At 39.0% G+C, this 23,558-nt stretch overlaps 2 protein-coding genes across 2 annotated transcripts in view; both read right to left on the bottom strand.

Moving 5' to 3' along the window:
• Positions 1–255: 255 nt before the first annotated feature.
• On the bottom strand, positions 256–5,787 carry LOC307248774 (ammonium transporter Rh type C). Its single transcript, XM_080025273.1, has 11 exons — positions 5,506–5,787; positions 4,686–4,878; positions 3,830–3,980; positions 3,517–3,664; positions 3,123–3,289; positions 2,859–2,996; positions 2,234–2,370; positions 1,871–1,995; positions 1,651–1,724; positions 1,427–1,500; positions 256–1,332 (listed from the first exon to the last, which is right to left on the bottom strand). Exons 1-11 carry the CDS (start codon positions 5,732–5,734, stop codon positions 1,299–1,301), a joined length of 1,470 nt encoding a protein of 489 aa, XP_079881399.1. The 5' UTR covers positions 5,735–5,787; the 3' UTR covers positions 256–1,298.
• A 13,128-nt stretch (positions 5,788–18,915) lies between these two features.
• Positions 18,916–23,558, bottom strand: part of fes (FES proto-oncogene, tyrosine kinase) — a gene marked incomplete at its 5' end in the record, with an annotated part of 20,569 nt that continues 15,926 nt past the window's right edge. The window contains 3 exons of the mRNA XM_080033661.1: positions 18,916–19,082; positions 19,505–19,627; positions 21,185–21,342. Coding sequence (XP_079889787.1) covers positions 18,940–19,082; positions 19,505–19,627; positions 21,185–21,342 — 424 coding nt within the window. The 3' untranslated portion in view covers positions 18,916–18,939. The remainder of the gene's footprint in view (positions 19,083–19,504; positions 19,628–21,184; positions 21,343–23,558) is intronic.

Here is a 23,558-nt window from a genome sequence, read left to right as displayed (position 1 = left end):
GTCTCTCCATCATGTTTTACCTCATAGCTCCCCCTTGTGGAGTGATAGAGGAATTTGTTTGAAGTGATGGCATTCCATTTTTTTTTTTTTTAGTCGCCTCCATTTTGACAGGCACTTGTTTGTTCCTGCTGATTCATCTCCTTGCTGCTTTAACATAGGTAAAACCAGTTTGGCATTTTAACACATGAACATGAACAGCCATGAAAAGCCATCTGTTCTCACCCTCCCCATCTAGAACAGGTCGCTTTTCAGCAAAAAAAAAAAATTAATAATACTTTATCATTCCTGCATGTGCCTTTATTCAACTATGAATCAAATTAAAAAATGATGTCAGGCCAGCAAAGCAAATATTTACAATTTACAAAAGTACGTAACTAAGTTGCCACTATTAGCATGAATGTGTTGCTTTTTATGAACTTTTGTTAATTTACTTAAAAATGGCCACATCAAAATTGTTTCATTATATTGATCATAAACGTCTTCATGCAAATATGTGAAGGATACATCTGTAAAATATGATATTCTATAATATAATATAATTGTATTCTTTAATTTAATTTACAGGTGATTTATGAACGTGTACATTTGAAACTATAATACGTCAATAATACAAGCAGAAGATTGTCACATACAATCACAAACAATGTATTGGAGGTAACATTCAACACTACAGCAATCAAATCACTGCACATTGTATCATAGTTACTATAGTTACTTCCACCTCAAGAACAGTTACGTTATGCAACAAACAAATAGTGTGTGTGTGATGTGATCATTCATATGTACAAGCAGCTTATTTCTTGTATAAGGATTATTCACTAAACGCCTTCTTTCTCATGCACACCTAAAAACATTACAAATAACAATATTCAACAATCAAAATGCACGATATTACTTCATTCAAAGCGTTTGTATGGTCATTAAAGCTAAAACAACGTATGTACAGCAATGCATAAACATCATATCAAAATAAACAAAGAGTCTTTCACTCCTCCTTATACTGTGTGGATTCAATAGCAGGCATGTTACAGTCATTAAGCATCTGCAAATTATATAAAGTTTCTTCAAAAAAGAAAAAGAGCCTAAAAGCAGTTTAAAACTTCTGTCAAGATCATTACCAAGTTTTGACTCAGAGTTAATGAGATATTTGGTCAAAAATGTAGCAGGGTGAGAGCAGGGTGAGTGGAGGACCTGCGTGTCATTTTGTTTTTATGGCGGCTCCTTCATAAATGAGTGTAGTTTCACAGCTGTATTCAGTTCAAAGTGTTGTGAGGAGGTCGATCTGTCTCTGAGCGGCTCTAGCTTTGCTCCACAGAGAAGTTTGACTCAGTTCTGTCAACAACAACAACAAAAAGACGTTAAAATCAGAATTGAGTGGGATTCAAGGAGAAAAAGAGGACATGTCTTCAGTGGAAAGTGAGCTTACATGTCTTGGTGCTTGTAGGTCATATGGTTGTTGTATTCCAACACTGGAGGGATGGTCTCCTCCTCCTCAGGAACCTGAAACCAACACATGGGATTAGATCATGAGCCAGGGAATCAACTGAGTGATGTCATAGTTCAGTGTTATTATGTGAAATAAAATAGAAAAAATAAAATAAAAAACTTAAAGGGCAACATCACCATCTAGTGGTTGAAAAGCATTCTTACCTCCCAGTAAACTTCATCATCATAGCAGTTGTCGTCAGCGGGATCGCCCCAGATAGGGAACTTCAGGATGAAACCTGGAAGAAAAAGGAAATGAACTGCATTAAGAAACCGTTGTAATTTAAGTTCTCTTGCCATTTGGTCATTATTTTGCATCAGACTTCTTGTTATGAAAATACGACTGAGTCCTTATAGTAACACACAACACATTTGTCAAACTCACCGACAATCGCTCCTCCAACAAGTCCAAATGCAATTGATACACATGTGCCAGCAGCCTGGAAGCCTCCCTGGGTGCCTACGGTTCTGTCTGCAAAGTCGCCTTCAAAGTCAAATACGCTTATCAACCTTGGATGGGGAAAAAATAAAAAAATTTAGTCCAGAGTTTCATATAAAGCTTTGCAAAACTGAAGCAATAAAGGTATTTGAAGCAAAGCAACTACGGTGCTTAATCTGTAGAGATAAAACAAAAATGTTGCCAGACGAACTGGGTGTGTGTGCTTCCATGTCTGGAAGCGCTTTCATGACATTTACTACGTTAAATTGAAGGTAACACGTCTGAGTGTCTGAGTGTCTGTCAACCCACCCCTCCCTTCCGTAGACATCTACAGTGGCTGCCGCAGCAACAATGGCGCCGATGAAGCCTCCGAGCATCCCCGGCACGGCGTGCAGGTTGTGGATACCACATGTATCCTGGAGCTTTAAAGCCCTCTCCAAGAAGGGCTGAAAATGAGAAAACATGATGATGATACATTTAGTGACGGATCTGCACCATGGCAATAGGCCTACCTCTAAATCAGTTGTAACTTTTCATATTGTTTTATTTTTTCAAAGTCCATTTTCTCACTCATCTCTAAAAAATAAAATACAAACTACAAAATAAAAAGTTACTGACTGTGAAATGCACCTTCTAAAACTTGATTTTAATTGTGCGTGTGACTCGTGCCTTCGCTAGTAATTTTCCAGTTGCTCCTCCACTAACCTTGTTTGTTTCCATCCAACGTTCCATTCTGACAGTAATGCTACTCTCATAATGACTCATCACTTCTTGTAATCCTGTGGTTTTTCTTGTATTTCAACCTAAAACTGGCATCTTTTTGCTTCCTCTCTTCATTCTGCTTCCTTCATTTAGTTGTATTGCTTTCTTTTTTAATGCCAGCAGCAGCACAGACTACAGAAGTTTGCCTCGTGGTAAAACGTGTGAAGCTCACCGTGACAAACAGGTAGCCAAAGGTGGAGATGATGCCTGTGCAGAAACCTACGATCAGTGCACCGTAGGGAGTGATCATGAACTCTGCTGCTGTCCCCATGGCAACACCACCTGCCAGAGTGGCATTCTGGATATGCACCTGTCAGGGGAAAAAAACAAAACATGTCAGACATTAGAAAGTAAAAAAAAAAAAAAAATGCATACATCTCACATGACTAGTTGTAGGATACATTTTGTTGTTATTCCATTGACATAGCATTCGTACCATGTCCAGTTTTCCGTGCTTCTGAGACATGCTGGAGATGGCCACAGTGACGAGGACAGACGAGGCCAGGGCGATGTAAGTGTTGATGGCTGCTCTGTGCTGTCCGTCACCATGGTCTGTGATGGCTGAGTTGAAACTGGGCCAGAACATCCACAGGAACAGTGTGCCTGTGAGTAAGAGACAGAGATCATCAAACCACAGCTAGATGATGAATCTAAAAAAATATTAGAAATGCCATTATGAAACAAATACCTATAGCCTATTTGCCTCAGTTGGCTTCCCAGTCCATACACAGTAGCCCATTACACTCTTGCTTAGGTTTAAGCTTGATTGTGGAAAACTCCCCAAATAAAGCAAGTGTTTACAAAAGTTGATCAATGCTAAATAAACTCACCAATCATGGCGAATACATCAGAGTGGTAGACTGAGCCATTGCGCATTTTGCTTAGGTTTAAGTTTGGTCGGTAGAGGACCCAGGAAATGGCTAAACCATAGTAGCCTCCAAAGGCATGAATGACCATGGAGCCACCAGCATCTCTGCACTGTGGGAATAAGCAGAACAAAAAATGACGAAAGGGCAATGTTTGAAGGTAAAATTCTAAACATTTAGGTCTTTTTTTTGTGTGTGACTCCGTTTGAAAACAAAGGCCTAAGCTAACAATAATGAAGTTCCTTGTTGGACTGTGACTGTGTTTGGCGAGACTCACATGAAGCAAGTCGAGGATGATGAATTCCTCCACAGCAAACAGCGTGACGCCAAATAATGTGACAACCAACAGCTGGACGGGGCTGACTTTACCCAGCAGGGCACCGTAGGCAATGAGAGAGCCAGCACAGCAGAAGTCTGCGTTGATCAGACTATAGGGGGACAAAGGGAAGAACACATTAGTGGAAAGTTATGGAGTCTTAAAGTGCAAGGATTACTGCACGTCAGATAGTTCTGGTGATATGATTTAAACAAAAAAATGGTCATGCAATGATGTGGCCGTGTCTTTTTTAAATTTAATTGTGCAAAAATGCTTTTTTCTACAAAAAGTCCTCTGATTTAGCATTGCACTTCTATTACAACGCCCGAAAAATAACCATTGAAATCGATAAAGTAGAACCAGGTATGTTGTCTTTTTTATTCCCCACATTCTTCTTCCGTTTAAAAGCCTGAAGCCTACAAAACCCACAATGCAAGCTGAGCATGGACAGATGTTGAAAACTTTTCCACATTGAGGGAACTACAAACAGGACAGGAAGCACTGGTTTACAATTCAGAGAAAGGCGTGGGACCCGCAGGCCCGCTGTCAGAGGAGGAACTTGAATGGCTTGAACTTTTCAAACGTTTCAGCAACAGGGACCGTCTGCTTTGCTATGACAAGAATGATTGCATTGTCTCTTAGACAAAAGATTATGGAGTCATGTGTTCATGCGGTGACAGCTCCTTCGTTATACAACATTTCAAGGATGAAAGGTCCGTGTCCACTTCGAAAGAAACTTGAACTTGACGGTTGACAATAGCCTACAGCTGCTTTCATTTTTAGAGTTTCATAAGACACCATCCCATTCCTTTCTCACCTTTCTACTCCGATGGATATTTTCCCGGTGTCTAGGTCGAGGGAGTGGAACCAGCCCTGCATGAGCAGAGCCCACTGCAGACCAAAGGCGGCGATCAGGAAGTTGAAGCCCACACCACCGAAGCTGTAGCGCTTGAGGAAGGTCATGAGGAAACCAAAGCCAACAAAGATCATGACATGGACGTCCTGGAAGCCTGGAGAAGATGAAAGAAAAAATACACATTTGGTTGAGGCAAAGCAAGGATTTACACTAAAACACAAAGAATACAAATATATAACACCTGAAAAACAAACATTTACATTTCTACTCTGCAGTAATTAAACTCCCAAGATAAAGTTTTTAATTAATAATAGATTTGTAATGTATGCTTTTCTTTATGCTTGCACATTGACAGTTTCATTTGTGTAACTCTGTGTTACGATATAATTGCAGGTTGAGAAATCCCTGATCAGGTTCCAGCCTACAGGATTTACAATTATTGCCAGTTTCACTGCTACAAGTAGCAATAGAAAAGTGATAGTAAGTCATTATAATGTGAATGTTTTTTTTTCAAGTATTAATTATTTTTAGTTGAGTATAAATTTTGTGTTATCTTATTGTTTTCCTTTTTAGTTTTTTGTTCTTTATAACTTCATGAAATCTTAAAATCATCTGGGTGGCTGCACTGTATTTGTTTGTTATATGTATCAATCTGTACAATTTAGATGTGTGCAAATAATCAAGCATAATAAAACCTACATGTAGGGCCTCTCATAAAAAGATTTTTTTTTTTAATTTGGAAAGTCACAATCTAGATTGTAGTGGCACTGGCTGTACTCACTGGGGTATCTGAAGTAGAAGTCATTCTCGATGTCGCTGGTGGTGTTGTGGCTCTTCTTGTATTCGTGCCATAAACGTACGTCCGACTCCTTGTCGTACCGGATGAAAACTCCAAACAGTATGATCATAGCAATCTGCCAGACGAAGCAGACTGCCGGCAGACTGATTCGAACATTGGTGTTCTTTTGCCTTCCGAAGAAGTTGCACATGGCATCGCAGCAGCTCCCCATGGTGCCTGGGTCTCTGTCAGTCTGATGCTCTCTATCTTCTCCTGAGGTCCCCACTGCTCTGGCTCTGGCTCCCAGCAGCTTCTCACCACTTATATATACATTAGGGCCTTTGCAAGGGGGTGTGTGCTCCAACCATCCACTCACACACAGAGTAGATAGACACACCTGTACACGGGTAAACCACTCCTCACATGTTGGCCCTGTCAAACAGATGGGAGGCCAGGCTTCAGTTTGGGGATGTTCCTTCTTACAAAACCAGAAAATAAAGCAATCGCTGCATAATTGTCTGATGGAAAGGAGTTACTGTACACATTTGATGGGGTGACGAAATACTTGATGTGGCTTCATTTTGTGATATGGCCACTTCCAGACAGTTGTTTGCATTATCTTCACATTTGCCATATGATCGACACGATGAGAAAACATGGCACATATGAAGCTTCAGTGTATTTCAGCTACAGAATCCAAAAACACTGTAACCTTCATCCTTAAGTTGAACTTGTTTTTTTTTGAGTGTCAGATAATGTTCTGAGAAAGCACTGACTGCTCCACCTGTCTTTCAGGTTTACTGCACATCATCAACAAAGTGGCACACTGAATTAAAGTGTGAAACTCTTATACAGAAACATTTCCTTATCAGTATCTACCCAGGAATCAGATACAGGCCTTCTCCGGTATGCTAAAAAAAAGAGATATCCTTTATTATTTATTATAAAAGATAGTCAATACACTTTATTTGTACAACACCTTTCATACAAGAAATGCAACTCCAAGGGTTTCAATGAATGTGATCATCCTACAAAATGAATGCTGTGTGTCACCCCAGTAGCTATACGTGCATACTATGGGGCTTAGTCCATTTGGTAGCCTGGGGCTCTTTACTGCATGTCCTGCCCCTCTATTCCCTGTTTCCTATCGATCTCTCTCCACTATCTAATAAAGTATTGAAAATGCCCGAAAAATAATCTTTAAATCAAGATCGTGTGTATAGTGTTCTGGTCATGTATACCAGTCTCGATGGTTATCTATCTATAAGTAGAGAAGAGAGATTCCAGATTAAGAACAGTTACACAAAGAACGTTCCAGATGATATCGTGCTTCCTCCTTCCGCTCATTCAACTCATCATGTAGCACACAGTGTACCTCTCTCCTCCATGGTGGCATGGATGTGCCCAAGAGCCAAACTTTTAATAACAGTTTGTACTCCAACTCAACTTCAATAAACGTGATATGTAATGTTTCATTGCAATGTGAATTTGACTTATACTGAGTAGTTCCCAATTTAACTTTTCCTCACCACACATTTTTTTTTTAATGTGTCGTGAGGAAAAGCACAGTGATACGTTTGTTGAAGCATTAGGGTTTATTTCAATAATAGCAAAGACCTCCGCAGAGGGTCACTAGTTCCAACACAGGTAAGTATGTTACAAGGAGTGCCAAAGTTTTCTCAAAGTCACAACATATTTAAGGACATGTGTCTACCCCTCTCCTACAATACGTAGGAGAGGGGTAGGTTGAGATATACATTGATATTATAATCGTGGGAGGGGCAGGCTGACCAGAGAAACAGCAGGAGGCTGTCTGTAAAAGCAGTGTCCGTTCAGATGTATATTCAGGCTGGGCTATTTTACCTCCACACATGCAATGTATCACTACTGGTCTTTGTATGTTTTAAAAGCTCAGAGGTAATATCTCTGAAATAACTCTGCAAATACACACACACACACACACACACACACACACACACACACACACACACACACACACACACACAAACAGGTTTAATATTCTTAGTATGACTTTCACTGGCTAAGAATTGAAAACATTTCTGAGAAAGTATTGCGTTCTTTCAGGACTCAAGTTTCACTACATTGTCTTGTCTTGAAATTTGAACCTCTGGGTTAATTGTGAAAAACAGGCATAGCTTTGTGCTGCAGGAATATATTTTATTTTGCAATCCTTCGTATCGGCCTTGTGAACCCTTTTGTGCAGAAGAACATTCATATATGATAAAACATTCACTGGGATAAGGTGATTATTGACAAGAAACACTCCTCGCTCATTAATAGACATCAGCTAAAGTACATGAGTGAAGCGTTTACAGTAACATGTGAAAGAAAGATAATATATGCTCTGGTACACTGAGCCCTCAAACAGGCAGCAGTGGGAAAGAGGGAGGAGGAAAGAATGTATTTCAGTCACAAGATCATGTCTAAAGCTCAAAGGAAGCATCCGCCCCTGAAGCACCCCTGAGCTACCCTAGAAAACTAGAATCGCTGCGAGCAAATTCAAATTTGCTCCACATAATGGTTTGGCTCACGAACCACTGGAGCTCATTAACTATGTCAGAAAAATTCTGAGCAACCAATCAAATCGTACTATCTGATATGGGCGGGCGTAACTGGATGACGACAGTGCTGCATATGCGCTGTCAAAGTCATGATAGTAAACAACACAGATGGATGTGCATATATGTTGTTTGAAACAGCTTTGGCCTCGACACTTAAAGTTTTGGAAGATGGCACTCAAATCTTTCATTAGCAAGAAATATGAATTTTCTGTTTTGTCGACCGACCACGGCAAAAGTAAAATTTACCAGTTAACCCCGCTGTTCACTAAACGAACGGGGCTGAATATGTCACCTTGTTCATTACTTACTTATTTTTAATCATCCACTTTTTGGTTCGCTTCTCCTACTAAAGCTCAAATTTTACATTTTTTTTTTCTTTTTTGCATAAACTAAACAATAGTTCATTTGATTCTCCTTTTTGGATTTTTACTCAAATCAACACCAGATTTGGTTCACAGCCTTTGGGGGCCAGAGATACACATCTATAGAGAAAATTTGCAAGATCTGTCGAAAAACATGGCCATCAAAGATAAAAATTATCCGCAGGGACGGGCTTCGCAGCTTACTGCCCATAACTCATTGACCGTTTGTTCCATCCTCATTGAAGCTGGAGGATATCTGCATTACACATGTGGTAGCATGTCTCTCAAAGCATTTTGAAACCAACCCATAGGGGGCGCCACAAATGCCAAAACCATTTCCTAAAAAAGCAAGCCCCAACCTCAGCGATTTTTACCAGCATCCAATAAGGAAGTGACCCCAACTGTAGTAACCCGGAAGTGCCACGGTGACGTGGTACCAAGACTGAGCAATTTTTCTTTGACTCACTTGTTAGACAGGCCATTTTCAAAGACTTATTAATCCTATTTACAGCCTGGTCCACAAAACCATGTTAGTCTGTATGTTTAGGTCATATCTCCATGACAACACTGAGGGGGGTGAATTTTTTTGGACCACGCTAGTTTTTATTCTTTTGGAGGTTAAAATGTATTAGCGCGATCTCTTGAGTGACAGCTCTCCGCCCGTTGTCCCTCACTTTGCCTCGGAGGTATACGTCAGCTATCTCCCTCCCCCCGACGTGAGGCGGAGGAAAAATCTCACAAGATGGCGACGCGCACAAACCAGGATTATTGGATGCCGTGTGAATAACCCGGATGCTACATCCATATTATTTACTATCTATGTAAAAAAGGCAATGTTTTAAGGCCCCTGACCCCGTAAATCCAATTGGCTTAGAATTTAATGTCCAACTTAATTTGCTATAGAATAAACCTTTTTACTATCAAAAGTCCGCTATGATGGACTGAAATATAGTTATGTAACTTCAACTTTTTTGGTTTCTAAAATCTTCTAAAAAGTCCAGGGATTCACTGCTAATTTGCCAGAATTATTTGACCAATGGTGGAATCACCACAAAACGTGGTACTTATCTTCAGAACATGTGTGGAAATAGTTTTACCAAAGCATTCTAAGCCCGACCACTCCGCAAATGGACAGGCGGAGAGGTGCATATTACATTTCTCCAAAATGTTGTTGTTATAAAATGAATGCTGCACAAAGTACTGCAGGAAGTGATCGTGCCGTTTCAAAATGAATAGTTCTAAGTAGAAATGTTGTCAGTTACCTAACAAACAACTATCAGAGAAAGGATCACTTTAGTCAGTCGTTGATGGAATGATACAATGCCGTCAGAAAACACCTGAGCCCGAGTGGTTCAAACATGTGACACAGGGACTATATCAAGGTTTCAGATCAGTATCTCTGCAGGACATTCCAGTGATTCTCTACCCAGGGATGATTTAGCTGAAGATATTATGAGCTCCTGTCAATCTACCGGGTAAGTAAAGTGAGACACATGATTGCTCCACAGCTATAAACAATGGTGCCTCTCTATTTTTCTTAACCTTATCTTTGCTCCAGCATCGTCTACAGGGAATACTGCAACTGCGGCATCGAGTCAGGCCTGCCAACTGGCATCACTTACAAATATGGCAACCGCAGGACTACTGAAGTTCAACATTGATACACACCCTCACACATAAACACACAAGGACGCACACACATACTGTACACATGCATACACAGGCGCATGGCAGGCAGGCAGGCACGCGCACACGCACTCTCACACACACACACACACACACACACACACACACACACACACACACACACACACACACACACACACACACAAGCTGTTGGTCACTTCTGTCAGCATCTGTCCAGGAATCAGACGCTCAAAAAAGTGAGAAGGCACAAAATAATTGCTTCTTTCTCACACTAGCTAAAGCCTGTTTTTGTTGGAACAATTACGAGTCTCATCATTAGCCTCATTTGTCACACCTGCTTCAAAGGCGGGGCAAATTTATGTGGAATTGATTTACCACCCTTATTGAATAAGTACCAAGTACCTTCTTTTGTCTCTAGGACATACATCATCAATCAAGTGTTTTGCTCTGTTGATTTGACGTGTCTGCGGCTGCACTGGGAGTGTGACTAAGTGGGGAGGAATTTCTCACAACTGTGCAGGTGCATAGCTCCGCGCGCACAGCCAGATACCACAGAGATATGGGAGCGTCAGGCGGTCGGCTGTTCTCGAGTGTTTCTGAGAGTCACCTGCACACTGGAGGATGATCTGACATGCAGATAAACCCAGAGACAGAGTTCTGATCTGCACAGGAGACAGCAGTTCAAGTGTTACCTGGTCACAAAGCATTGTGTCTCTCACATGCTCCATCGTGTGACTCTCGAGTTGACGCACATGTTCAACTCATCGGGAGGTGTCACTCAGCCTCGTGCACTGCGGTCGCTCTCGAAGGTGACACGCATGACCACATTTTAATTATTTTTGACTACTTTTCTAATAAGTTATTTTTTTCATTTAACCTTTGTTTTTCCAGATAAAACATTAAGAACAGTTTCTTATATAAAATATCAGGAGTTGACCAGTGGAATTATTTTAGCTACTTTTTTGCTTTAGTTAAATATATACTTCAAACAAATTCATATTTGCAGCCTTGGAATTTACTTTGTTAAATAAAAAGAGTTATATCGAAAAACCAAACAGTTGTAGCGACGTTAACTTCAGGGTTTCACATCAGTTTGGCAAGCCCTGTTGTTGTTCCGGTAACACTTTACAATAAGGGTACGCTAAGTTAATGCTAATAATGGTTAGTTAATGCTTATTAAGCATTTACTCACTGTTAATGCTCAGTTATTAACGGCTAGTTAATGCTTGGTTAGGAGTTAACTATGCTTGTTAACTAATGTTTAGTTAAGCGTTAACTAAGCATAAAGGTTAGTTCATGTTTAGTTAATGCTTATTAATTACTTACTTAACAGTTATTAACAGTGAATTAATGCTTTGTTAATGTTTATTAAGCATTAAACCTGCAGTGTGTAGAATTTGGGGTTTTATTTCCTAGCAGATTTTGTAGAAAGTAATTATAATATCCATAAGTACATTTAATTTAGTGCATAATAGCTGAAAATTAAAAAAAAAAAAAAAAAATCCCTTAGAAAGGGTCTCATATATCTCCGTATTTCTGCATATTTTGGACCAAGGCCTAGTGCCACCATCTTGAAAGTGTCATAGTTGGAATGTCATCAGGTGCATTGTTTAAAATTTAGAATTGTTCTTGTCCTTGAAGGCCACTGTAGCTTCTGTTATTATTCGAAAGGGTTGGGGTTACCCAGGGAGTGTTGCATTCTAGAACTTTGTAGAACTTTCTTGATGATGTCATATTACACACTGCACCTTTAAGTAACTGTTATTTAATGTTAAGTTAATGCTAATAATGGTTAGTTAATGCTTATTAAGCATTTACTAACTGCTAATGCTCAGTTATTAATGGCTAGTTAATGCTTGGTTAGGAGTTAACTAAGCTTGTTAACTAATGTTTAGTTAAGCATGAACTAAGCATAAAGGTTAGTTCATGCTTAGTTAATGCTTATTAATTACTTACTTAACAGTTATTAACAGTGAATTAATGCTTTGTTAATGTTTATTAAGCATTAAGTAAGCATTAACTAAAGGGTAATTAATGTACCCTTATTGTAAAGTGTTACCAAGATTCCTTACAACATGTACAAAATCGCAGCAACTATAAGATTCTTAAACACTCATGTGAGGTTGTGAAGAATGGGGAGACAATGTGACTTTGCAGATCTTTGAATGTGTCTGACTATATTACATTTACTGTATATTCTTTATTATCATCTCCACTGATGAAAATGAAGTTGACTGAAAGTAGAACATTTCTAAAGGAAGACTTGCATCATGACATGGGAATAACACATCAAAGTTTAAAATAGAGTGTATACAACACTTGTGTTGTCTGTTATGCTGGAAGAACAATATGACTGAAGAGTTGATTTGAGGTGATTCATCGCAAGAGTTCTCTCGACAGACTACATAACCTTTATTTGTTTCAGTCACATCATGAAATGACATGTCTGAGGAGCCGCGGCATTTTAGAAATTTATTTTAGAGAAGACATATGCAACTCGGGAAGCGCAGCTGATGGCAATGAACTTCGAGTCTCAGGTTCCATTCAACAATGCATCATAAAGATAAAAAATGTACCAGAGAAACACACAAGTAAAGAAAGCCTCCTGAGAACCATATACAGTATAGTTACATGGGGTAAGCTTGACATTTCAAGAATACATGTGACTTATGGCTTGTTTGCAAAAGTGTTTTAATGAGTCTGGTTGTGTGAGACCGGATGCTCTGTTACCTCCTACTTTACCTCAGATAGCAGCAGCTCTATCAGTGTAAGTTGCCAGGCAACTCTATTGATATAACACATTTCATACCCGAGGCGGACTCAAAATGCTTCACATAAAAACATGTCATGCAATAAAAATAAATGATCAAGATTAAACAAGAAAAAAAGGGAGTAAAAGTAAAAAAAAATATGCATGGTAGTAAGGATTAAGCAGAAGGCTAACGTGAACAAGTTTATTCCAGCTATTTGTTGCATGGTAACTAAAGCCTGCATTCACATGTTTTGTATTCAATCTGGGAACCATCTACAGATTGCACCATGCGGCCGTGCCCCCTGGAAACTTGATCAGGAACCCTAACAAACAGCAGCTCAGGGCCACATCAGAACACATGAGGCCCTTCACAGCTCCGGGCCCTGTCCTAGAAACATCATGGGACAATCAGGTGACTACTGCAAGAGACAGAACCTGCTCGACCGGTGACGTGCTTTCAATTATAAAACTTTCAAGTTAAAGTTTGAGAGGTTACAAGAAGTTAATCACACATGACAGGCATACCTTCAACTGACGAGAGATGGGTGTCACACCCTCCTCCTTACTGCAGCCGCTTTGCATTTTTAGGAAATAAGCCATATAAGGGCCTTACTTGGTGTGTATGTGACTTGATCATTCGACATCCATTATATATATTCGATCTAACCCTACCTCGAACAGGCGATCGGTCCATTTAGCAGCTGTTCAACATATTTTTTATTTTTGTGTACTGATAAAAATAGTATTAAAGTATGAAGTGAACAGTCATGCAGAAGTTAGAATGACATATTTTATCAATGGGATTCATCTCAAATTGGTGTAGGTTAGACATCTTTTAAAAGATTATCATTATCAGTGAAATATGAAAAGGATTATCCGTGTTACTAGTACTAATCCATATTAAGTACGGATTAAAAGGCTGAAAATGCACATCATTGTGAGAACAATTACAGTAATCCCTGGGTACAACTTGACACTGAGCCAAATATTATTTGTTGGCAGACAGCGGCCCTCTGAAGCAGTGTTTTCATAGTGATGTGTATCAGCACCATGTTACCTCTGCATGACACCACACACCCACGCTGGCTGCTGTCATGAGGGGGGATGTCACTCAACAATGTTGCTTGCCTTGTCATAACAAACGACCATGAGTCCAGGTACAGTTCATCCTGGATTTATGGTTTTACGCTTTGTCAATGCTGCCAGGAGAACAAATAAACAAAACTTTGATTTAATTTACGATTCCTAGTCCGGTTTCTCACAGTTCTAATACCTGGGGTGCCATGCAAGGCAAACATTTAACAGTAACTTATTCATTCACTTAAATAGATAGTTTTGCTAACCATCACCTGATATGAAACTGTATTGCTGATACAGACATTAAGTCAGGTGGTCATTGTTTGCTGGATGATAGATGCAGAATGGGTGTATTTTGACACATTTGAAAAGTAGTATAATGTTAAACATTGTCACAGCATCGACATCTGTTGTAGACATTTCCTTCTGCCTTGATGTGGAGGTGTGTCAGTGGTCACAGTAGAGCTGTTGCGAGCCCCCTCCCCCCCCAAATAATATGTCATTAATTAGAAGAATATGTTATACTCATTATATAGCTTATCAAAGCTAAATGTTATAAAAGGATAATAGTAAACATTTAATAAGTTAATATATTCAACTAGAACAACGGCCTTGTACCGCGGTGACCTTGGGCGTCCAAAATCTAATCAGTTAACCCCCTTGAGTCCAAATGTAAGTTTGTGCTAAATTTGACAATAATCTCTTAATAATTAAAATAGGATAAGATAAAGTAAGAATGCATCTAAACTCTCCTAAATGTATTTGATTAGTTGTCAGTCTTAACTCAGGTTTCCTCGCTCTGATGATCAGTCAACCTGTTCACCTCTGGGTAGTGAACTGCATGTCAATAAGCCTCCAGTTCACGGGTTGTTAATGTAGCGTGTCTGTACTGTGTCCTGTTTAAGGCACGTGTTGATGATTGACAGCGGCTTATAAGACTTGACTAGATGTAAGACTAGAATATGTTTGGAAACCAAACTGTGGGCCCCTGCTGCTGTAAACGACAACAGTGAAACAGAAATGTTTCGAACTTCAAACAGTGTACCAGAGATCACATTTCCCTGTGAGGAAAGTTTGTTTAATCAGTTATGGGAAAATACATTAGAAAATGTTCACTTCTCTGACACACCCAAAGTTACATAGTGCACCTTTAAGGAAAGACTTGTCAGCAGTCAGAGCATATTTGGAACAGCCAATGAAATGGCTTGTCGCCTCTATTTTTATTTTATTTTTTCTGAGCACCTCCAGGACCCTCTAATCGGACTGATTGATTGATTGATTGATTGATTGATTGATTGCTTATATTCAACCATTTCATATATAAAAACAAGAACAGCACTCTGTTCCCCGAAGGCTTATTTCCATTGTGGTCCCCACACGGCATGCCAGGACGACATGAGTGCTTTAACGAAAATGTTAATGTTAAGGTTCAGATAAATAAAGAGGTGTCACAACCCATTTAAAACATTAAAAGCAAGCAATAGAATCTTAAAATCAACCCTGATGTGAAGTGAGGCTAAAACTTGGAAGCCGCATGCTACATTTTTTTCAAACTGTATAAGCAACGAAGATACATTGGTCAAATCCAACATTTAAGTAGTTACAGTAGTCCGATTGAGTCGTAATAAATGCTTCAATTACTCTTCCAAAATCTTTGCCTGGCAGGTAGGGCTTGAATTAAGCCAACAGACTTAGCTGGAACAAGCTAGTGTTGACAACGGAGTTAGTGCCTTATTTAGGGTGTGTGCCTACATCGGCCCGTGTCTGGACAAGAAATCTGTCTCAGAAATCAAAACGTGACCCTTGTCTGTTGAAAGAATCAGGTGTTTCTCAGTCTGTTCACACACTGAATACACACAGGAGCTGTTTTAATCATAGGTAAAGTAAAACAGTATGTCACATATTTTATTTGAACACACAAGTATATTTTTGTCCTAACTACACAGTTCATATATAGTGTACTCCAAAAAAAAGGTATATTAAAATTGTATATATGTAACTGTTTCATTAACCAAACACAACAAACGAGTACTGAAGTTATGTGATTTTCTGGACTATATTGTTTAAACAATCAGTAATTCTAATTTAAATTTAAATTAGTTTTTTTCTGTCTTAAAATGTAAAATTGATTTCAAAATGTATATAATAAACATTTATATATATATATATATATATATATATATATATATATATATATATATATATATATATATATATATATATATCTTTATTCCCTAAGCAGAGGTGCTTCAGACGGAGAGCAGCTTTGCCTTTCAAAAAGTACCAGAAACATTTTTTTCTTGAAGAATTGTTTTCTGAGGGAATTCTTCGTTAAGTCTAAATGATTTACAACCCTTTTCGAGCAGAGGTCAGGAGTTCAGACCTCACTGGTATGACATAAGTTTCACATGGTTAACATGCTTGTCCATAACAATGTCCAGGCTTACCAGAAGGGGCGTCCCTTCCTTTGATGTCACAGAAGTATTTTGACCTTTTTAGAAAAAAAGTGTTTTTGCCACGCATGTGTTGACATGGATACTGATGTACCTTTTCCAAAACAGAAAAAAACAAACAGTTTCTGGTAGGCGTTCATTAAACTATAAAAGGGCATCTTGAGCTTGTTTCAAGTCAACAGTTAAATACTAAATCAGTGCAGAATATTAAATTGAAGTAATCATGCGAACAGTTAGGAAAAGTCTCCCTGATGAAACAGACAAAGCCTTGGGTTTAAATGACCATAATCACACTTTAGAAAGTGAATTATGATTTTAGCACATATATTTATATGTTATCATGGTAACAGTGTGGTAATACACCAGCCTTAAATTATCATAAGACTAGTATGTTATGTATAATATCTTTTATGCTGTTGTTGCACTGTTGTTGGTCAAAACCATCCAAACACCTGTTTATCAGCTACAATCTATGGTTATGCATGGATTAAAAAACAACTACCTATACAAACATATTTCTTGTAGCTGACAGGAACGTAGCTACTAATGCTCAGCTATCATCACCTTTAAGGTTAACATGTGAACGTTTGCAAACTTGTGCTCACGTGCATGATCCAGCAGATATGGAGCAACATTAGTTTCATTTGGAGTTTTGTTTCTGACAAACACGCTTGTTTACCATACATCCAGCACTCTCCTTTGAGCTTTAGATATATCGACATCAAGCAGCTACATTCTCTACTATGTTCACCAGTTGGTTGCTCATTTTCTCTGTGAATTTGTGGAGCTAAGGTTGGTAATACACAGAGTGTTTTCTGAGCTTTATCAGATTTATTACCTGCTGCATCTAGAAATGATTCTGATGAAACCAGAACCAAACATGTTAAAATGATCGGTCTTCAAACCAAAACAATGAGGCAGTAACACTCACACAGAGTTCAGTGATAATTTGTATCCACCGTTGAGGTACAAATAGGTGCACACTCTACCCAATACACCACGGAGCTCCCCTCTAAATTATATTATGTTTGATTTTTGATTTGAAAGGAAAAACTAATTTTTTCCTTTTTTTTGTCATATACCATAGGTTCGGATGTATCTCATGTAAAGACTTTGAACTTTTCTGTTCAAATCCAGTGCTATAAAATATTCAAAAAGGACTTTACTTTAGATATTTTTGTGTCATGTCATGATACTCGTTGATTTAAAACCGTACATGCTCATTGACAAAGAGGGAGGTCTGCAGTTAAATCCCACGGAATTGACACCAACGGCTCACAATACTGTTTACAGACTCAAAACCTCAGTGTCCCAATGTCTGTGTCGACACATGCTTGAGTCAAGATCTCTGTGGTTTCATTGAGGCCAGCAGGTACGGTATTATGGTTCATAGCCAGGGGGATAAGTGGTTTCACAGATTGTCAACTATGTTGGAAAGCTACAGAGGTCGGAAATGTTTATCAGCTACAATCTATGGTTAAGCATGGATTAAAAAAACAACTACCTATACAAACATATTTCTTGTAGCTGACAGGAACGTAGTGATCAGCTATCATCACCTTTAAGGTTAACATGTAAACGTTTGCAAACTTGTGCTCACGTGCATGATCCAGCAGATATGGAGCAACATTAGTTTCATTTGGAGTTTTGTTTCTGACAAACACATGTTGTTTACCATACATGCAGACTCAAAACCTTAGTGTCCCAATGTCTGTGTCGACACATGTTTGTGTCAATACCTCTGTGGTTTCACTGAGGCCAGCAGGTATGATGGTACATAGCCAGAGGGATAAGTGCTTTCACAGATTGTCAACTATGCTGGAAAGCTACAGAGGTCAGAAACTGCTAATTGGAGCCACAGCTTAAGGCGTGGGTAAAATTGTTAAAAGGTTTTGGACACTAATCTGTTGTAAAAATTGAATTTTATCTCAGATGTTATCCAAGATATAGATTGTTAAAGAAATGTAATTGTTTTCATAATAAGTTATATATTGCCAAAGTTGCATATGTATAGCTATACCATTTTTTTTAAAGACTTATTGTCAGTAATCAACTGACCGTGGCTCCGATTTGCAATGTACGCCCCCCTGTAGCTTTCCAGTAGGTAGTTGACCAGGTTGTCAACCCATGTTGTGATCCTTGAAGGTCCTATAGATATCTATTCTATGTAACCTCTTACAAAATACCATTTTTATTTTCCAACAAAAAAAGGGTTTTTGCCCCCTTGACATCAACAGTTATGGTAATAAACTACAGAACAGTATGTTGTGTTTCCAGTAGCACAAGTTAGTGCTGCCTCAAAGCTGGCAGGTGTTTTCTAAGGAGAAGCAGGAAAGAAACACACAAACAAGACCAGAAGAGAAGATGCTAGAATACTGCCATCAACTGGTCCATTCATTTTTTTACAGGTTCATTTCCACTACAAAAGGTGACCAATATCTTTCTGGAGTAGTTTTTTCAATTTTATTTCGTCAATTTGAATGACAAGATGCAAAAAGTTACATTACAAAAGAACACAATTACAAAAAAAAGTAAAAATAAAATAAAAATCATAATTGATAGTATCATTTAGTTTTGCTGTATATGGCACTGAGGTCAGCACGAAGCTTCTTAAAGGACGGTCTGTGTTTGGGCTCGTACTGCCAGCAGCTGTTCATAATCCTGGAGATGTCCACGGGGCAGCCGTTAGGAGCAGGCATACGGTATCCTGAAACACACCACAGAATCTTAAAACGGGGAATTGTATTAACACAATTCCTGAAACATGATGGGTTTTAGGCCTATACGGTGTCAATCAGGGCCATGGCACAACACTCTGAGTTTCTATGAGGTGGCACTTAAGTCCATATATCAAGAATTCATGCACATCATTGTTAGCTCGCAGCCTCGCACACACATAACTTTTAAGTTCGCACACACATACAAAGCTTTTTCCGAGACATAGTAGTAGGCCTATGTGTGTGAAGTGAAAGTGGTCTATGAGCTTTTATGTGCGTTATATACTGTACATTCTTGATAAATGGCCTAAACGGCACCTCATAAAATCTTCCTCACTTCTGATAAAGGAACATTTTGGAAACTTATCTCTGAGCGTTTTTTATTTTTCATTTTAATTTTTTTTTGTTTTACCTTTCTCCACCTCTTCTCGTGATGTTTGGTTGCTCATGCTCACGTAGGGCGTCATCCCCATGGAGAAGGTCTCCCATAGCAACACGCCAAAGCTCCACACATCACTCTCCGTGGTATAACGGCCTGCAAACACCAGCAGGGGGCAGCATTGGCAAAGGCACAGGTACATGGCAGTGTTTTATTGTTTTCAGGGTAAACAAACTTACTTACAGTTTTTCTCAGTTGCTTTGGTGCTTTTCTAAGATCAGAATGAAAATTCTCAGAACTATTAGTTCAACCTCCGCAACATTTAGTCATTTGAGCACATCATGGTAGCAATTTCTCCTTCCTCTGAACAAATTGCAAATGCTTTTGGACATCAGTTGCTTTCATACAATTCTCTGCTGTTTTATAACATTGTCATTTGCTTATGTCATGTCAGTCGAAATGAACTATACTTATGGATGCTGAATAGTCGTTCCCAATAAAACTAATAGTCTTCATTTCATTGCTTGAGTCATTACATACAAAATTGTTGAACTAGTTATCAAATTCTGTCAAGCAAATTTTATACCTTTTCTTTATCATAGATACTTTCCTCGCTGCATTGCAAGGGATAATATCCGTTGTGATGTAGATGAAAATATGTGGCCAGACAGACAGGAACGTCTGGATGTGCCAGAATGATTTATCTATATATGTTTATAATATGTCCTGTTATATTGTTCACATTTGTGCACAGCTCTACCAAAAGGGTGTTTTTTTGTTTGTTCTAAATAAGTGACTGAAGTGTATTTTTCTTTTGCACAATGCTGTAGAATTGCAAAGAGCATATACAGTAAAAATGTGAAACATACGTATTCAGTCTCTTGTACTCACTTACTCCCCTAACTACAGCAATGTGTAACTTTACTGTAGTTTTCAAATGGCTGTACAAGTAGTGTATAGTGCTGTCTTGAGCATTTTCAGGTAGTGTCACCGAGTTCTGACCTTTTTTTTGCATTGGAAAACACTGAGAGAATAAACTGTCATAATGAAAACATGACAAAGCCATTTGACTATCTTGTTCATAAATGATGGTGTCAAGACTTCTAATTTTGATGACACTGGCAGTTTCATTGACATGAATACTTGCTTTTGAGGAATAGACTATCCATTTTGAGCAAGTGACGTACTTTTGTAGGTTATCCACTAGGTTTTGCAGTTTGCACTAGTTGTTTTGAGAAATGCACTAACTGCTGTGCAAATGTTAATAGTGATGTGAGAAAAGCACCAAAGCGACTGAGAAAAACTGTAAAAGCCCTCGCGGCTTGATGTTCAAATTCAGTCATGTGACAAAACCTTGTTTAAACATAATTGCCTGAGTCATTATTTATTGACTAGGGCCAGCAAAAAAACAAACTATAGCCTACTCTGGAATAACTTGGCTACAACATGTACAATACATTTAATGTGTCAAAAACTTCTCAGTGTGTCAAACAGGCTTAACACAGTGAATAAGACATCTACAAGGCAAAAAAAGAGAGAAAACTTTGTCAATTTTCTTTTATTGACAACTGGGAGAGAAACAGGAGGAGAGTGTAACCGGTTGTGACAGCAGCAGGGCAGGGGCAGGGGCAGAGGCAGCTGTGTGTGTGTGTGTGTGTGTGTGTGTGTGTGTGTGTGTGTGTGTGTGTGTGTGTGTGTGTGTGTGTATGGTACCGTAGTTGAGCGCTTCGGGAGCCGTCCATTTGACAGGGATTTGTCTGAGGCCGCCCTCTGCAGAGTACACCCCGTCGTCCTGCTGACGAGACATCCCAAAGTCACTGATCTTCACCAAGTTGTGCTCGGCAACCAGACAGTTCCTCGCTGCCAGGTCCCTTCATAATAATCATTTAAAAAAAAAAAACAAGACAGAATGGGGAAAAATATGTATGAGGGATGGAAGAGGCAGTCGATGAAAGATGGATTCATGGTTTGAGAATAAACAAATCACTGTTAGTTTTTTTCCCGTCAAGTCTCTGGTGTTGTAGCCTATGTGAGGCGTTTTGACATGCAGCGCTACAGGCTGAGCAGCTACTAGCAGCTCTGCTCTCATCTGTCCCCGCCGGGCACATCTCACAGAGCTCCTGTAATGAGCCCAGTGTCACAACCTCAAGTCTCTCTCCTTAGCACAGGCAACCTCCAATGACTTCAACAACAGATCCACTACTGACACACATCATGCATATATTTACATGTCAAGCTGCAGAATTTACAGAAAAATAAGCTCCCCACTTCTAGGCCACAGTACATATGCTGGCAATATATTTGGATACATCAGGCCTTTTCTCAGTTTTTTTTTTCTTTTTAAAAAGCAAATTCAAAGCCAGATTTCAAAGGCTACAAAAGCCCTTGTTTGATCTCTATAACCAGATCCTGCTCATTTTGACAACCATCGTCTTTAGGGGCTGCTTCTGTTTAGCTACACTCCTGGGTTGTGAGCAGGTTTTCCACTTTGCTTGTAAAATAATGATGAAAAGAACACACCAGACCCATTTCAGCACTCTTATATTCCCCGTCTCTTTTTACAGCTGACTTTGAAATCCTGTTGCCAGTGTACAAAAGCCTACATGGCTCTGACAGGTTGAAAACACCCATATTAAGTCGAATGTTGCAATGCATTCCCCTTTCTTTTCTGTAGTCTGCCTGTTTAGTTTTTAAACAGTCCCCTTTTAAACAGTTTTATTGTTTAAATATTAAATATGTTATGATAAAGCTCAATAATTCCAACAAACCTGTAGTAATACTGCGCAAAACGGCAATCAATATCCCCAAGCTCTATTTAATTTGTGTTACATACAATTGCATGTAAAGCACTTAAATGCAATGCAATGGAAGTAAAGGTTTTATTATAAGGACAAGTTGATCGCAATTGATGAACAGATAACCTTGATATGCATAGTGTATGAACTTATGGTTGTGGTATCTTTTGATCAATTATGACAGTGGTGTTATTCCAGCTTTTCAAGCTTTTGACCGTCGTTTTCAAATCGATTGTTTGACATCACCACATGGGGAGGTGCCGTGTGGACAGGGCGCTTTACAGTGAACAGTTTAGTAAAGTGGCTGTTAGGGGAAGTAAACTCCATAAACGCTCTGTGATCCAATCTGCTCGCAGCTGCATTGTTGTTCTTGTGGAAACACTTTACGTTAATTAAAATGTTGTAATGTGCAACTAATTCATATTCACTGGAAGCATTATTTTCCCGACACATTACTCTGCTGTGTTTTATGCTTCCTGTGTTTTGCATCGATGGCTCTGGATCCACCACACAGTTCAGAGTAAACTGTCCCTGTGATGCTTCGTTGTGTAAGTATGTTTAGGTATTTATATTGCACATATGCATACAGTTTTCCAGTGTTTTCCCTCATTGCCAACACAATGTGCGATAATACCGCTATAGTATCTGATTGGCATCACTTGTTTCCTTCATGCTTCATCATCAGTGTCTCATTCAATAGCTGCTTCGCCTCCAGCTGACTAATGACTTCCACTCATACTCATACAAGCGGCAACCTGAACATTGCAATCACTTCTCCTTTTCAAACGGTGGTGACAAGTGGCATTTGCCCCTAGATATGAACTTGATGGTGGCGTAGTAACCACATACTGTTATACTGTCTATATGATGCTAGTTCTCGTAAAAAAAAGACAAAACATGATTGATCAGTGTCTCAAACTATGCTGTTTAATATGAGGGAATTGGGCCTGAAATGTCCTTCGAAAGTCCTTAGATGGAATGCGGTGCTTTTTTCCCCCTTGGCATTGCGCGCCATTTTGTTGAATAATAAAAACTATCCAAGCCAACAAGCTCGCTAACAGTCAAATAGTAATCTCTTTAGCTCGGCGCCAAATGGGACAATAGGTTAATACTCCTGTCTCATATATGCCGGAAAAATATTGCTCTTTTTATTCAACAGAGGAGGTTAAAAAAATGAACGCAGCATTTCCTCCATCTACAACTCTTTGTCCCTCAAATGTCAGCAATTCTAAATGAGCCTCTTGAACTTGGTGATTCCAAAACAATCAACTGATTTTGCTGCCAATTGTCGG

This window comes from Ammodytes marinus (assembly GCF_949987685.1).
Source record: "Ammodytes marinus genome assembly, chromosome: 1".
In the NCBI taxonomy this organism is placed as follows: domain Eukaryota; kingdom Metazoa; phylum Chordata; class Actinopteri; order Uranoscopiformes; family Ammodytidae; genus Ammodytes; species Ammodytes marinus.
Note: the sequence above shows the minus strand (reverse complement) of the source record. Positions and strands in the feature narration are given on the sequence as shown.